The sequence below is a fragment of the Notamacropus eugenii genome, chromosome 2 (genome assembly GCF_028372415.1).
Source record: "Notamacropus eugenii isolate mMacEug1 chromosome 2, mMacEug1.pri_v2, whole genome shotgun sequence".
Lineage (NCBI taxonomy): Eukaryota > Metazoa > Chordata > Mammalia > Diprotodontia > Macropodidae > Notamacropus > Notamacropus eugenii.
Window position 1 is genome coordinate 79,307,514 of NC_092873.1, and position 14,186 is coordinate 79,321,699.

Consider the following 14,186-nt stretch of genomic DNA (forward strand, 5'->3'; position numbering starts at 1 on the left):
TCCCTCCTTAATTAGAAGGAAGGGAGAGTGTGATTCCTGGCATATTGGTCTTAAATTAGAAGTTGAGGGGGAGAAAGACCCCATTCCCCTCTCACTGGGTGATATGGGGATTTGTGCTTCAGGTGTGAACTTGCTGGTAGGCACAGAGAATGGATTGATGTTGCTGGATCGAAGTGGGCAGGGGAAAGTGTATGGGCTCATCGGGCGGAGACGATTCCAACAAATGGATGTCCTGGAAGGGCTTAACCTGCTCATCACCATCTCAGGTATCTGAAGAGTGGGTAGAAGGAAGAGATGTTTGGGAGACGGAGTTAGAAGTTGGAAGGAATCAACTTCTGCTATCTCAAATGCTGTGGATTTGAGCTAAAGAAAGAATTAAACCCTCTCATCAAATCTTGATATTGACAAGGGAATGGGAAGGGGGAAGGTGGTAGGGGCGGGGCAGAAGGAAGTGACATGAATTCGTCAAGTGCAGTAACATTAGCATAGATGTGGGGGCAGGGGAAGAAGTTTGGCTCTTAAAAAGGGTATATTTCATGTACCACCACCAGGGAAAAGGAATAAGCTTCGAGTTTACTACCTATCCTGGCTCCGGAACAAGATCCTACACAATGACCCAGAGGTGGAGAAGAAACAGGGATGGACTACTGTGGGGGACATGGAGGGCTGTGGGCACTACCGAGTTGGTGAGAGGGAAATTTCACTGGGCATTGTAAGGGGCAACAAAGGGTGGATGGTACCATGTCAGCAGTGGGAAGGCAAAGGGGAGGGGACACAGGAAGTGAACACTATCCTATCGGAGGGATGGAATATAGGGAGGGGAACACTACCTACCACATGATGAACATTTCACTCTACATTCAAGATCTCAGAGGGCTTGTAGCTGAAACAGTGGGGAAGCATTTAAAGGAGAATTGGGAAGGCAGTTATAAAGGTGCATATTCACCTGACTGTACCCTTCTCATACAACATCCCCACCCCACTTTCCTCAGTGAAATACGAACGCATTAAGTTCCTGGTAATTGCCCTGAAGAACTCAGTGGAGGTGTATGCTTGGGCCCCCAAGCCCTACCATAAATTCATGGCTTTCAAGGTAACACCTACCAGCCACATCCCTTCTCTTCCCCCAAGTCCCATATTCTCACTCTGAATCCCCCACTCCCTCCCCAATTTTTCTTTTACAGGGCTTTTACTGTTCCCTTCTACTCCCCATACTCCCCATCTCCAGCACCTCAATCTTGTTCTCAACTGTCCACTCCCATCCCTCTTGCCTCTTAGCCCCAGGCCCATTTCATCCTCTCCACATCTTCCCAGCCCCAGCCCCTTCCCCATCCCATATCCACTCCTCGCCCTGAACTGCCCTGTCCCCTTCAGTCCTTTGCTGACCTCCCTCACCGGCCACTGCTGGTTGACCTGACGGTGGAGGAGGGGCAGCGGCTCAAGGTCATCTATGGCTCTAGTGCTGGCTTCCATGCTGTTGATGTGGACTCAGGGAACAGCTACGATATCTACATCCCAGTGCATGTGAGCTCGTGGGAAAAGTGGCTAAGTCTTTAAGGGGGTCTAGGGGCCTGAGAAAGAAGCAGAGTTAGTGTTTGGATTTAATTACTTCTCAATCCCCTACAGATCCAGAGCCAGATAACCCCTCACGCCATCATCTTCCTTCCAAATGCTGAAGGCATGGAGATGCTTCTTTGCTATGAGGATGAGGGTGTATATGTCAATACTTATGGCCGGATCATCAAGGATGTGGTCTTGCAGTGGGGAGAAATGCCTACCTCTGTAGGTGAGCTTCAGTCCACCCTTCAAGCTGTTCCCAGAGCTCAGTCCAGTCTTCAGCTCCCATTCCCTCTTTTTCTCTCCCTAGGAGCTACATGACCTTTTCCCTAGAAGTTTCCATTCCTGAAACATCCTAGGGAAATAGGGAAGGGGGGGCCCTAGATAGAAGGGTTTGTATTGTAAAATGGAACCAGGCCACTCCATTGTCTTTGACATCCTCTTTCCTCTCTGGAAGCCTACATCTGCTCCAACCAAATCATGGGCTGGGGTGAGAAGGCCATTGAGATCCGCTCCGTGGAAACAGGGCATTTGGATGGAGTCTTCATGCACAAGCGAGCACAGAGACTCAAATTCCTGTGTGAGAGGAATGACAAGGTGGGAGTTTCATAGACCTCTTGCCACCCCCACAATTGCCACTGACCACCTTCTTTTCCCTGAATGATAGAGTAACATTCCATGAGGCCTGTGGTCAGTGCTTCTAGGGAAAATAGAGCTAAAGCTGAGGGAATTGGGGTTCCAGAGATGGGTCACTTCTTCAGAGATTTTAGCTCTAGTAGCCTGCCAACTAACTGCTACCGCAGACAGAGCTTTAGTCCCACTCCACCCCACCCTCCTCTGGCTCTCTTTTATAAACCCAAATGATTCTCTTCAGACTTTTTGCCCGTGCGCACTGCTAGGAAGAAGAGACTCACCTCACCAGGAGCCTTGTTCCTCCTAGACTTCAACAGCACATGAAACTACCGCCATCCCTAATCCATCCATTCCCTCTATTTCCCCAACCTGCAGGTGTTTTTTGCCTCAGTTCGCTCTGGAGGTAGCAGCCAAGTTTACTTCATGACCCTCAACCGTAACTGCATCATGAACTGGTGATGGGGACCCCAGGCTGAGTAGGGGTAGGTGGGGTATATGTCCACACTGGACATATAACCCACGTTTTACCCCCCCCATCCCTACCAACAACAACAGAAAGCCAGGCTTCCCAGGCCTTTCCCTCTCTATCCTCCCTGGGCTTTTGCTTTTTTTTAGTTTGATTCACTGGAGCCTGCTGGGAACGTGACCTATGACCCCTGAAGCTTTTTGTGATCACGTGACCTCCTTTTTCCTGCTCTCAAGATGTTTTCTCTTAAAAAACTGTGCCTGCCCATCCCCCACTTCTGGGTAGAGGTACAGCTCCCTCCCACCAGAAATTATTTGGGAACCAGCCCCTTTCCCCCCTTCTTTTGCCCCCACCAAAGAGGAAAGTGCTTGGGGATGCCTCCCTTCATTCTACTGCTGCTGTCTAGGGCAGAGTCCCAGGGCCCCTTTTTTTGCACGCCAGGGGGACTGACTCCCCCAATGAATGTACCAGACCCTGGGGGGGTGGCATAGAGACGGAGGTCACCAGTCACTCCCAGGGAAGGGGGGGAGGTGGTCCATAGGGACCATTTCCTCATCACTCTCTGAAAGCACTTTAATCATCTCCCCCCCACCTCCAGGGAATGGGGAGGGGGGCAGCCAGCCAAAATATTCCTCCCCCTTTACAATATTATTCCTCCTTTCCTTTCTTCCAATGTTCTTCCTTGATGGGGGCGCCATGGGGCTGGCTACTGCTCTCATCTACCCACCATCCCTACCTTGCTTGCATTTGTATATAGTGTGAGCAGCAAGTAGCCCCCTTCACCCTATTCCCTGCCCCCAATCTCAATGTAGTGGCCTTGGAAACCTCATTTGTTAATAAAGACAGAATTCAATCAGCTTCTTCTATTCCCATTGCTTTTTTACTCAGTGAAACCAGTATCAAATTACAAGTACAAAGATATGCTCAATAACTAACTCCATAATGAAGAGGCAGTGATTAGAATAGACTGCAAGATAAATGAATCAAGTGAACAGAAGCCAGGAATATTTGTATGGGATTGGAATGTGTCAGAGTTGAGGGAAGAAGACAGCAACATTCATGGAAGGGAGATAGGGAGGAAATACCCATAATTCTCTAATTTCTTCTAGAAGGCTCTGATTACTCTCCTTTTCCCTGCCTCTAACCTCTGCTAACCATCAGGCTGAATGGGCCTCATAAGCCTGGTAGAAAAAGGGCAGGGCTTCCCATCTCACTGGAATGGAAAAGACATGGCGAGAAGGTCAGAGACCATTAAGACAAAATACTGTTCAGTAGAGAGTTAACAGAAGCAAGATTTATTGAGGAGGAATATGATACAGGGGGCAGTCAGGGAAGATGGAAACAGGTCAGGTCCACTGTGTATCCTGTGGAAGAAGGGCCACAGCCAGCAGTGCACACATTCTGGCTTTTGTAGGGTTGTCTGGGTGAAGCAAGATGGGATGTTTTGTCGTGGGGGAGAGGAGAACTGGGAACCTACACTCGGCAGTGTTCAGGTCAAGGTTTGATGGTTCAGTGGAGAGTGTGTGGAAACAGGAAAGAGATTACTTCAAACCCTGCCTCAGACACACGACCTGTGTGACCCTGGGACAAGTCATGTAGCCTCTCTCTACCTCTGTTTACTCATCCTTAAAATGGAGATAATAGTTGTGAGGATCAGTTGAGCCACCATGCAGAGGGCTTTGCAAACATGAAAGCACTACATACATCCTAGCCACTACTGTTGTTGGTATTGATTCTGGAGGGGGAGGAAGGAGGAAGTGCCTGGGAAACTGGCAGGCTGATTGATATTCAAACTCTCATTTACTGGGAAAAGAGACTTTAATACAGGCTTAGTGGCCTTCCTTTGGTCATGATTCAGGGGATTTGATGGGAGACCAGGGGTAGGGGGTGACTAACGTCCTTGTGTCATAGAAGAGAGAAGCCTCAGTGTGAGTTGTCAATGGACTGAAAAGAACTCAGTAAAGGAGACTGAGGTCAGCTCAAATCTAGACACCCAGCAAAGGTTTTGGGGGAGGGTGAAGTGAAATGTGGGAACCCTTAGTGACTGGTCACTGGAGGATTTATTTCATGATAGGATTGGCCTACAAAGGTCAAGATGAAGAGACCCATCCAGGGTGGAAGCTGAGTCTTAGGGTTATGCGCCTGCTGGTCCAAAAGGAGTCTACATACAAGGGGGGAAGGGCAGGTCAGGCACTCGGTTCAGATGACCCCCAAGAAAGATGATGCACGTGCCAAGCCCAAAGAGCACCAGGGCTGCCCAGAAGCAGAGGTTGTCCAAGGCCTTTCCCACGAGGACCCAGCTGGAAACTTCCTGAAGAAGGGGTAACAGGCACTAAGTCTGATCTACCTAAGCACCCAGACTCAGCCAAGTAACCCAGGAAAGCTCAAAGCACACCAGTGACACTAACCTTCCTTCTGGTCCTCCCACTAGACACTGTCAGTCTCTGGGCATTTTTTTCTAGCTGTCCCCAATGTCTAGATCTCTTCATTTCTGCTTTCCTTCAAGCTAGTCATGTCTTCCGCAAGAAACATTTGCTAAACCCCTTAATGCTAGTGCCTTCCCTCGGTGTTATCTCCAATTTATCCTATGTCTTGTTTGCCTTTAGACTGTGGAGCTCTTTGAAAGTAGGGATTGCCTTTCGATTTTCTTTGCATCCCTCGCCTGGCTCATAGACCCTTGGTCCTAAACCTTCCCTACCTCTCCAGAGTCTTCTTGCTCCCGCATGCTTTCCGCTAAGAAGTTCACCGCCTGTACACAGCAACGAATCTCTGGTGCAGCAGCTCCCAGGCTCTGACATAGGGTGGCAGTGGAGACAGCTGGGAGAGAGGGAGGAAAAGGGGGTATTAAAGACCTCTTTAAACTCAAAGCTGTCGCACACCCCTCGACCTCCAATGACCCTGTCACCTGGACCTGGCCCATGCCGATGTCTCTGCCCTTCGAACAGCAGCTCACTCCGGGGCTTTCTCAGGATCAGTTCCTCCGCACGGAGTAGAATTCCCAGGGAGGAAGCCCTACGTTGGGAAGAACCCGCTCCTGGCGCCGGTGGAGGTGAACTAGAACCCAAAAGATCTGGCAACAGCTCTAAGAAAACCTGGGGGACGGGAGATCCGCGGGATTTCTCCAGTCTGTCCAGTCTTTTACCCTTAACCCGCCTTGCTACACACGTTTATACAAAAGCCCCGTCACCCCCAAAGGCTTACATAACGTAACCGAGGGGACATAACATGAGTGTTTGGCGTCCGTAGGGACACGTTGAGCACGATGACGCAATTCATGACAATCAGTGCCGCCACCACCATGACGAAAATGAGATACCTGAGATAAGGGAGACGGAAGTGCCTTATAGTGTCCTCATCCTTTTTGTCTCCCACCCAAGGCAAGGAGAGGAGGGAAGAAGGGTTACAATTCCCTCAATCTGAAGGTGACATCACAGTCGAGACTAAATTATAATCCCCCTCCTGCCACCTCAACGCCGAAAACTTAAACCACCATTTCCAAAAGGCACTTGCCTGCTGGGACAGCTCTACATCACCATCACCGTCTCATGCCCTCTTTCCTCCCTCACAATGCAGCATTTGTGGTTCGGGGTAGGATAGGACCTGACAGCCCTAAAATTGTGTTCCTTGAGGATCTGAAAGCTCCTACCCTCCCGGCAGCTTCTCCCAAGTGAGAGTAGCATAATTGCCCTACATTCTGACTCTGCCCTAGAGAAGCGGCCTCATCTATGAAGGGGTCCTCGGGCTCCCTCGACGCTCTGCTATGGATCTATCGCTATCACAGCTCCTCACAGGTGAGGGCCCACCAGGGAGCCCAATAGTTCTTTGGCCCCTTTGGGCTCTCGGAGCCTTTCTTTGACCCTTCCATTACCTTGTTTCTCCCTTGATCCCCAGGTTCTTCTCCCAAAACCTACTAGTGAACTTCTAACTAGAGTTACCTCTTTTCCTAAAAACCCATTCATCTAAGCACAGCAGCAAACACTTCAATCGAAGGGTTTGGATGTAGTTGATGACTAAGATTCCTTCCAGTACTAACATTCTATTTTAGGTTTTATTCAGTGATTAGTGTGTTCTGACCTTGGAATGACTTTATAATCTGCGGATGGCCCTCAATCCGGAAATTAACCCTCTGATGACTCCCAAACTCCCCTTCCCCCAGACGTTCTTGGTGACTTCTCTCACCCCAACACCAGGTGGCCCTCAGGCCTCCATTTCTATGCTCCCTGGAGTTGGCCCTGGCTGCTGCCCATGAGTATCTGGAGATCAGGCTGGAGAAGCTGAGGCCTCTGGGGCCTGGGGGCCAGGACGGGGAGGAAGGGGAGCTGCCAGAAGAGGGGGAAGGAGTGAAGATGGAGTCACACGGCTCCCCACCCTCTCCAGAACCCTCCTTAGGGCTGGTGCTGAGAGAGGCAATGGGAAGTGCCTTGAGCTTTGGAACCACCTTGCTGCAGGTGAGGAGTGGGAAGGAAAAGGAAGGGTTGCTTTGTCAGCAAAAAGACTGACGGGGGCGGGGCGGGGATGTGTAGGGTAACGGTGGGAGTTCACTGTGTACCCTGCCCTTCTCCTCAGATCTCAGTCCTATGGCTACAGCTGGGAACTCGGCGCCTCTGTGGCTGCAGCGGCCAGCTCCACCATCTGAGTTCGGGGAACCCTGGCCACGCGCTGGCCCGAGTGGCTTTGGCCGCAGGGCGGGGCGTGAGAGAGGCGGGAGCCGCGTCCAGAGCTAGCGCGCAGCTCCTCCTCCGTGGAGCTCGGTTCTGCTGCCCGGTAGGCTTGGGATTTACGGGGATTCACAGTGCCCCAGGAGGACAGCTTCGCCCCTAGGGCCCTGGCGCATTGGGCCGGGCAGAGAGAAACGCGTGAGTTAAGATCGGACCGCGGGGCCTCCAAGTGGGGATGTGGGTGAGAAGAAACTTGGAGAGCAAGTGGGAGGCAGGAATAAAGCGGGAGGAGGGGGATGCTCCCGGGGTCTGGGGACCGTGGATCGGTTGGAGACACTCAGTTAGCCACTCCTTTAGCAGGAACACTCCGGAAGGCTCGAGATGAAACTGAGGTGAAGAAGGGTATCCGGGGAATTGTAGACTCACCACCATCGCAAATAAAGCAGTGGGGAAAGCCAGGTTCTCTGCTTTTCTCTAGTTGCTAATCCCTCCTCACAAGGCTCGGGTTTTACCCCTCCCTGACTCCGCCCCCTTGCCTACAGACTCAATTTTCTCGCCCACCCCTAGACAACTGTTCACTCTTCAGCCCAGCTTTCCTCTTGGCTCATCTTTTCACTTCCCGTCCCCCTCTCCCTTTCCGTTGATCTGTCCCTTCCTCCTGGCCTCATTCCCTAGGCTCAGATCCAGCCTCTTGCCCCACTTACCTCCCCAACAGAGGAACGCTCAGAGAAGTCTCTGGGATTTTTGTCGCTATGAGGAACAGGAAAACTGTTTGGGCCAGGAGGACCGAGATGGAGACTGTGCACTTCTGCCCACCAGCTGGAAAGGATTGCGGTGTGAGTTCTGGTTCTGCTCTATCCTCCCACCCCCAGCCCAACAACACACACACACCCCGACCACCCTATCTCCATACGCCAGGGGGCTGCTGGGGCCATCCTTTAACTATGACTGAATGGAGTGAAGAAGGCCATCTGCAGCAGTGGGAGAATTTGTGTGCAGCTCTGGCCCCCGGGTCCCGTTACCCTGTGCGGGAAGGAAGTAGACTAGGAGTACGAGGCCCGAGATGAGGACACAGGGCACGATGATATTGATGATGTAGAAAAGGGGCTTCCTGCGGATGATGAGCGTGTAGATGACTTCGAGGTTCCCTGCGGCATCCACCGGGCGGTCGTCATGGTGCCAGATCTGCCCAGAACAGAAGTCGATAGCCCACTCGCCGTTCTCTGCGGATGAGGGAGCTCAGTCAGTCCACCCTTGTTTGCCACCTTTGTCACACATGCTTAGTACTATGCCAGGGGTAGCGGTTCAGGGAATACACACAGACTGAAACCACATCTGGCCCCTCGAGCTGAAAGACTTGTTGAGGGTGGAGAGGTTGTGAAGACAGATCTAGTACTTGCGAAAGGATTCGATCACCAAAGTGAGCTAGGTCTGTAACAGTGGGGAGAGCATGACCCGCTAGACTCATGGTGGTTAATGATGTTGGTCAAAAGAGGCAGCCTAGGAGTAGGGGAAGGAGCTACTTGTTTTAGAGTCGGAAAACAGGTTTCAGTTTGTTTTACCACTTTCTAGTCCAGTCGTGTAACCCTGGGCAAATCGCTATCCACTATCTAGCGTCAGAGCTGGGAGGGACCTTCAAGATTTAGTTCCACTTCACCAGAGAAGGGAAGGGTCCTGCCTGAGGTCACACAGTGTAATCGCTCTGAATTTCAGCTTACTCTTCTATAAAATGGGGAATGATAATGGCATTGCTTCAATCTCTTGTGGAGAAAGTACTTTGTAAACCTAAAAGTGATATCGAAATCTGTTCGTAGAGCTTTTAAAATTTTGAGTTGCTGAACGGTAGGCTTTACTACATGAAACAGGAGTCCAGTAATGATTCTATGTTTTTGGAGAGATTTGCTGATTTATCTAAGTGCCCTTAAACCTTTTCAAGCTCCCACACAGCCCCTTGAAAGGTAATCGTTCCAGGCAATCACTTCCTGTGAGCACCTTTAGAAGTTACCTCTCAAAACTCCCTGACACTCTCCACTCTTTCCTCTTTTACTCCACTCTCTGGTGGACAGATGACTTTTCTCCTTCCTTTGACATATTCCTTCCTTTTCACAAATTCCCATTGAATCCAATTCCTCTCCTTTTATTTTTATTTAGTTTATTACTATATCATCAGATATTTATAATTTTATTATTAGTTTATTATTTTATGAGCAAAAAATCCCCCCTTACATGAAGAAAAAAGCATCGACTCCCAGATAAATGCTGTTTTCACTACCATTGTAAAACTGAATGTCTATTACATAGCTTTTAAATGGGCATATTAAACTTAACACTAGTGCCTGTACCGTCCTGCTTGTCTATGTCTCCTTCTGAACTTCCCCCTTCTCTCTCCTGTATATTTTAAATGTTTAGCTTTTCTTTCTTTTTTTGGCATCACTTTCACTACCACCAACTTTCTCACTTCTCCACCCTTTGTAATCTTCCTTTTAACTTTCATCATCACTCAACCTGAAACTGTTCTCTACAAAATTATGATCTCTTAACTGCCAAATCAAATGGCCTTTTATCAATCTTTTGTCTTTCTTGACCTCTCCACAGCATTTGACATCACTGATCAACCTCTCCTTCCAGAAGTTCTTTTGTCTTTGAATTTTTATGGCATCACACTTTCTTGTTTCTCCTCCTGCCTGTCTAGCTACTCCTCAGACTCCTTTGCTGCATAATCAGTCAGCCATGTCCCACTCCCATCTTCTCTCTTTACTCTCTCCCAGTGATTTATCAACTCCTGTAGGTTCAATGTCATTTCTAAGCAGTTGACTGTCAAATCCAACCCTATTTTTCCTTCTAAACCCAAGTCTCACATTCCCAACTACCTGGAAGATATTTCCAAAAAGAAACCCCATAGGCAGTGTGGTACAGTAAAAAAAAAAACCACTGGATTTGGAAGTCAGAGCACATAGGTTCAAATACTAGCATTGCCACCTTATGACTTGGGGCAAGTCACCCTCAGGACCTCAGTTCCCTTTGCTGTAAAGTGCTGGGATTGGATTTGATTACCTGTAAACTCCATTCCAGAACTAAAGGTATGATCCTACCATCCATCCTATGTTCAAAAGAGAATTTATCTTTTCTCTAAAAGTTACCTCTTCTTTACTTCCCTATTTATGCCAATGGTAACATCCATTCAAGTTCACTATCTTAGAGTCATTCTTTACTCCTCCGTCTTCCTCATTCCCATTTTCGGTCACTTTCTTTTCTTGCAAATTCTGCCTTCTCAAGATCTTGTCCACTCACAAAGCCACCACTATGGTTCAGGCCTTCAGCATCTAAGCAATAGTCACCTGTGTGACTACGGAAATAGCTTCCACATTGATCTCCTTGTCTCTTAGACTTTCCTCTAATCAGTCCTCAACAGACAGTTGCCAAAGTGACCCTGTCACTCTAATGCTCTATAAGCTTCACTGTTCCCTCTCTCCTCAAGGAAAAAATACAAACACCTCTGCTTGGCTTTTAAAGTCCTTCACTATCTGCTTCCAGCCTGTTTTTTCCAGGTTTATTACAGGTTATTCCCTTTTACATACTGGACTAAATGGTTTACTTGTTACCCCTATATCCATTGGTGGTGAAGTGTAAAGAGTGCAGGGCCTGGAATCAGGAAGACCTGTGTTCAAATTTGACCCCAGATGCTAGCTGTAGGGACAAGTCACTTAACATCTGTCTGACTCAGTTTCCTGGATTGTAAAATGAGAATAACAAGACCTCCCTCACAGGGTTATTGTGAGGATCAAATGACATATTTATAAAGTATTTAGCCCTGTCCCTGGCACATAGTAGGTGCTTAGTGAGTGCTTATTCCCTCTTTTCCCCTTCCTCACACAGAACATTCCATTTCCAGATTCTTTGCTCACTTTTAAATTCTGAACTTACACACACACACACACACACACACACACAGAGTATTTCTATACACATAGCAAAATACAAAAAGACCATTGTTTATGAAATCACTAATCTATGCACAAACAACTGTTTGCCCAAAACTGACATGCTCTCCCTCCTCCTCTCTGCCTTTCAGAACCCCAAGCCTTCTTCAGAGTTCAGCTGAAAGGTAACTTTAAACACGAGGAACTTTCCCAATCCAGTTGCTCTTAGTGTCTCCTCCAACATTTGTTGCCCCAATAGAATGTAAGTAGCTTGAGGGCAAGGACTGTTTCTTTTTTGGCTTTGTCTCCATTTTGCTTTAGCACAATGCCTGACACATATTTGCTGATTGATTGACAATGCATTCTCTATTCCATAAATTCCAGTGGCTTCTAGGATAAATTATAAATGCCTCTATTTAGTTTTTCTTTCCCAAACTTGCTTTTAATTATTTTTAATTGGTGTTATCTTTACATTCTGTATATACACATACATACTCTCTTAATTCTCTCTTCATTATTTCTATTTGTCCTATACTGGAATATATCCTATTCCTCCTTGCTTTCCTATATTTGTACGTTGTCTCACCTAATCTAAGCTCCTTGAAATGACTGTCCTTTGCCTCTTTTTATATCCCCATAACTTAGCAGAATGCCTGGTACATAGCTGGGACTTAATAAATGTTTCTCAGTGGGTGTACTTGGCTCCACTATTAGAATGTAAACTCCTTGCAAATAGGGATTTTCATTTGTATTTGCATCCCCAGGGTCCAACACCATCCAGTAGGCACTTAATTATTGAATGATTGGAATAACATCACTTGTTCCCATAAATGGGACCGTTCCATAGCAGTGTTTCCTTCCCAGTGCCCCTGAAAAGCCCCCGTACTGGACTGTTACCCGTGTAGGCCTCCTCATCAATCTGGATTTTGTTTAGAATCTCGCCAGACTCTTCCGAGAAGACAATTTCCACCTCTGCAGCGCTGTATGTCTGAGACCTTAGGAGGCAGTTCTGGAGAATGGGTCAGTGCCCTCCACATATTCCTGCCCCCCCCAATTCACACTCTAGCCTGGTCTCCTGATCCCAACACCCCACTCCTCCCAGTACTCGCCCCCTTCAAAAACCCACCCCCATTACCCACCCTTGTCCTACCGAAAAACTAGGGAGCAGTTTTGCCAGTCAAAGGGGAAATACGCAACTTCCACTGCACAGGTGCTTCGGTAGATGGCTGGGGGGAGCCAGCTCACAAAACCGCCCTCACTCACCAGCACATTGGCCTCGTAGGCCACTTCAAACACGCCATCTATGCTATCAACACAGAGAAACCCAAGCCTCTGATGTACAGCTGCTGCTTGGTACCCCAACCCCATCTGGGGCTCTTCTGACCCAATTCACCAACCTTCAGTACGCCCACCACCTGTACCAAGGGATCCAGGAGTCCCAGCCCCCTAAATCCTCTTGTGCCCAGGTCCTGCCAGCTCCTCAGTCCCTTCAGGGTTTCAGGCATCCAACCCCCTCCCTAAAGTATACAGTTTTCTCCAGTTGCCCAAGTCCTTGAGGACCGACTTCAGTTGTCCAGGTCCCCAGCCTAGGGGATATATGGGAGTTTGTGGTGGTCTGGTCTGACTCAGAGAACAATGTCCTCTGGGCTGCCTGTATATCTGAGACTTGCTGAGGAAGGACTGGAGGCCTGCGCCTCCCCAGCTACCTTTTCAACAAGGAAGTTGTTCTGGGGCAACAAGCTTCTCAGATATTCAGGCTCCTAGACCTCAAATTCCCTCAACCTTCCAGCCGCTGCCCCTCTCCCCCCAATCCCTACAGGGTTTCAGGTGTCTTGTCCTAACTTGTTCTCCAGCACGATGTCAGGAAGCCATACGAGGTTGGCAGGAACTCTCAAGGTTGTGATGCCCCCAAAATCCATACTGCTGTAGTTGAGTCGATAGTCAATCCAATCCTGGGAGATTTGGGCAAAAAGTATGGGATAAAGGTTTTCCCTGCTTTGCAGCCCCCTCCTCTACATATCATATCATTAAGGGGTATTAGAGTTTTCCCCCAGAGGTGTGAGATGGGGACCACCATGATCATCATCTACCACAGCCCTCTGCCCTCATGACCAAACCCCTACTCACAATTCCAATCCAAACATTGGTTGAGAGAGTCTCCTGTTTCTCATTCTTAAGAGATTGAAATGAGAAATAATATAGAGGGAAGGAGATTAATGGGAAATCAGAGATGGATTTAGGGTCACATAAAAGGTTCAGGGGGAGGGGTTGAGGAGTAGGAAAAAGGCAGAAGCTGAATCTTACCAATGAGATGAGGTTGGTTAAGGTGACCTTGAAATTGACGGAGACTCTTTCTTCTGGCCATCTCACTGGCCGTCTGCTAGGGTCATAGTTACGAAAGAGATGCTGATAAAGGCGAAGTTCTTCATTCTCCCCCCATGCAAGGCCTACAAGACAGGATGGGAGGTGGGGGAGGAGGTCTTCTGAGGACAGGCCCTGGGCCTCTTCCTTACAACCAGCCATTTCTCTACCTCTGTTTCGTTGTGTATCTTGTGTTTTTTTCTCCTTGTTTCCCTGATTCTTTTTCTCTAGGACTCTCTTTTCCTTTCTGTTTTTATCTCCCATTTGTCTTTATCGAATATGTATGTCTACAATCTCTGTGTCCCTCCGTCTTTCTGTCTCTGTCCCATCTCTGTCTCTGTGTCTCTGTTTCTCTGTCTGTCTCTCCCTCCCTTCTTTCCTTCCTCTATATTTCTGGCTCTGTCTCCCTTTCCATCTGTCTTTCTCCTTTTTTCAGTCTCTGTCTCTATCTTTTTGTTTCTGTGTCTGCCCTGTTACCACTATCTCCATACCCAGAAGCCCTTGAAGAAGCAGTATCCGGAGCACAGTCCCCTCCATCTGCCTCCTGGCTCCTCCAGGTTATTCTGAGCCTTGATCAGGGGTAAAGGGAAA

General features: G+C 48.5%; 3 protein-coding genes across 7 annotated transcripts in view; 2 read left to right on the forward strand and 1 right to left on the reverse strand.

Moving 5' to 3' along the window:
* The window catches only part of MINK1 (misshapen like kinase 1), a 64,691-nt gene extending 61,179 nt beyond the window's left edge, over positions 1 to 3,512 (forward strand). For all 4 annotated transcript variants that reach the window (XM_072641307.1, XM_072641308.1, XM_072641309.1 and 1 more), the window contains 7 exons: positions 123 to 266; positions 552 to 686; positions 993 to 1,093; positions 1,375 to 1,524; positions 1,627 to 1,786; positions 2,015 to 2,154; positions 2,566 to 3,512. In XM_072641307.1, the coding sequence (XP_072497408.1) occupies positions 123 to 266; positions 552 to 686; positions 993 to 1,093; positions 1,375 to 1,524; positions 1,627 to 1,786; positions 2,015 to 2,154; positions 2,566 to 2,649 (914 nt within the window). In that variant the 3' untranslated portion in view covers positions 2,650 to 3,512. The remainder of the gene's footprint in view (positions 1 to 122; positions 267 to 551; positions 687 to 992; positions 1,094 to 1,374; positions 1,525 to 1,626; positions 1,787 to 2,014; positions 2,155 to 2,565) is intronic.
* A 416-nt stretch (positions 3,513 to 3,928) lies between these two features.
* Positions 3,929 to 13,757, reverse strand: CHRNE (cholinergic receptor nicotinic epsilon subunit). Its single transcript, XM_072638004.1, has 11 exons — positions 13,539 to 13,757; positions 13,362 to 13,406; positions 13,077 to 13,186; positions 12,385 to 12,540; positions 12,132 to 12,229; positions 8,337 to 8,537; positions 8,019 to 8,133; positions 5,858 to 5,972; positions 5,562 to 5,748; positions 5,355 to 5,473; positions 3,929 to 4,967 (listed from the first exon to the last, which is right to left on the reverse strand). Exons 1-11 carry the CDS (start codon positions 13,755 to 13,757, stop codon positions 4,818 to 4,820), a joined length of 1,515 nt encoding a protein of 504 aa, XP_072494105.1. The 3' UTR covers positions 3,929 to 4,817.
* On the forward strand, positions 6,293 to 7,772 carry C2H17orf107 (chromosome 2 C17orf107 homolog). 2 transcript variants are annotated; one of them, XM_072641311.1, is made up of 4 exons: positions 6,293 to 6,447; positions 6,847 to 7,104; positions 7,223 to 7,512; positions 7,672 to 7,772. In XM_072641311.1, exons 1-3 carry the CDS (start codon positions 6,382 to 6,384, stop codon positions 7,475 to 7,477), a joined length of 579 nt encoding a protein of 192 aa, XP_072497412.1. In that variant the 5' UTR covers positions 6,293 to 6,381; the 3' UTR covers positions 7,478 to 7,512; positions 7,672 to 7,772. The 2 variants fall into 2 exon arrangements, with proteins under 2 accessions (XP_072497412.1, XP_072497413.1); XM_072641312.1 differs by having other exon boundaries at positions 7,675 to 7,772.
* Positions 13,758 to 14,186: the final 429 nt, after the last annotated feature.

Bases quoted from the DNA above. Each gene is read 5' to 3' on its own strand.
- C2H17orf107 (XM_072641311.1), top strand. From the start codon at position 6,382: ATGAAGGGGTCCTCGGGCTCCCTCGACGCTCTGCTATGGATCTATCGC. The intron at 6,448-6,846 runs GTGAGGGCCCAC...CCCCAACACCAG, and splicing joins GCTATCACAGCTCCTCACAG to GTGGCCCTCAGGCCTCCATT. The intron at 7,105-7,222 runs GTGAGGAGTGGG...CCTTCTCCTCAG, and splicing joins TTGGAACCACCTTGCTGCAG to ATCTCAGTCCTATGGCTACA.
- CHRNE (XM_072638004.1), bottom strand. From the start codon at position 13,757: ATGGCTGGTTGTAAGGAAGAGGCCCAGGGCCTGTCCTCAGAAGACCTC. The intron at 5,749-5,857 runs GTAAGCCTTTGG...CCCGTCCCCCAG, and splicing joins TGTCCCCTCGGTTACGTTAT to GTTTTCTTAGAGCTGTTGCC. The intron at 4,968-5,354 runs GTAGGGAAGGTT...CCCCTTCTTCAG, and splicing joins AGCAAGAAGACTCTGGAGAG to GAAGTTTCCAGCTGGGTCCT.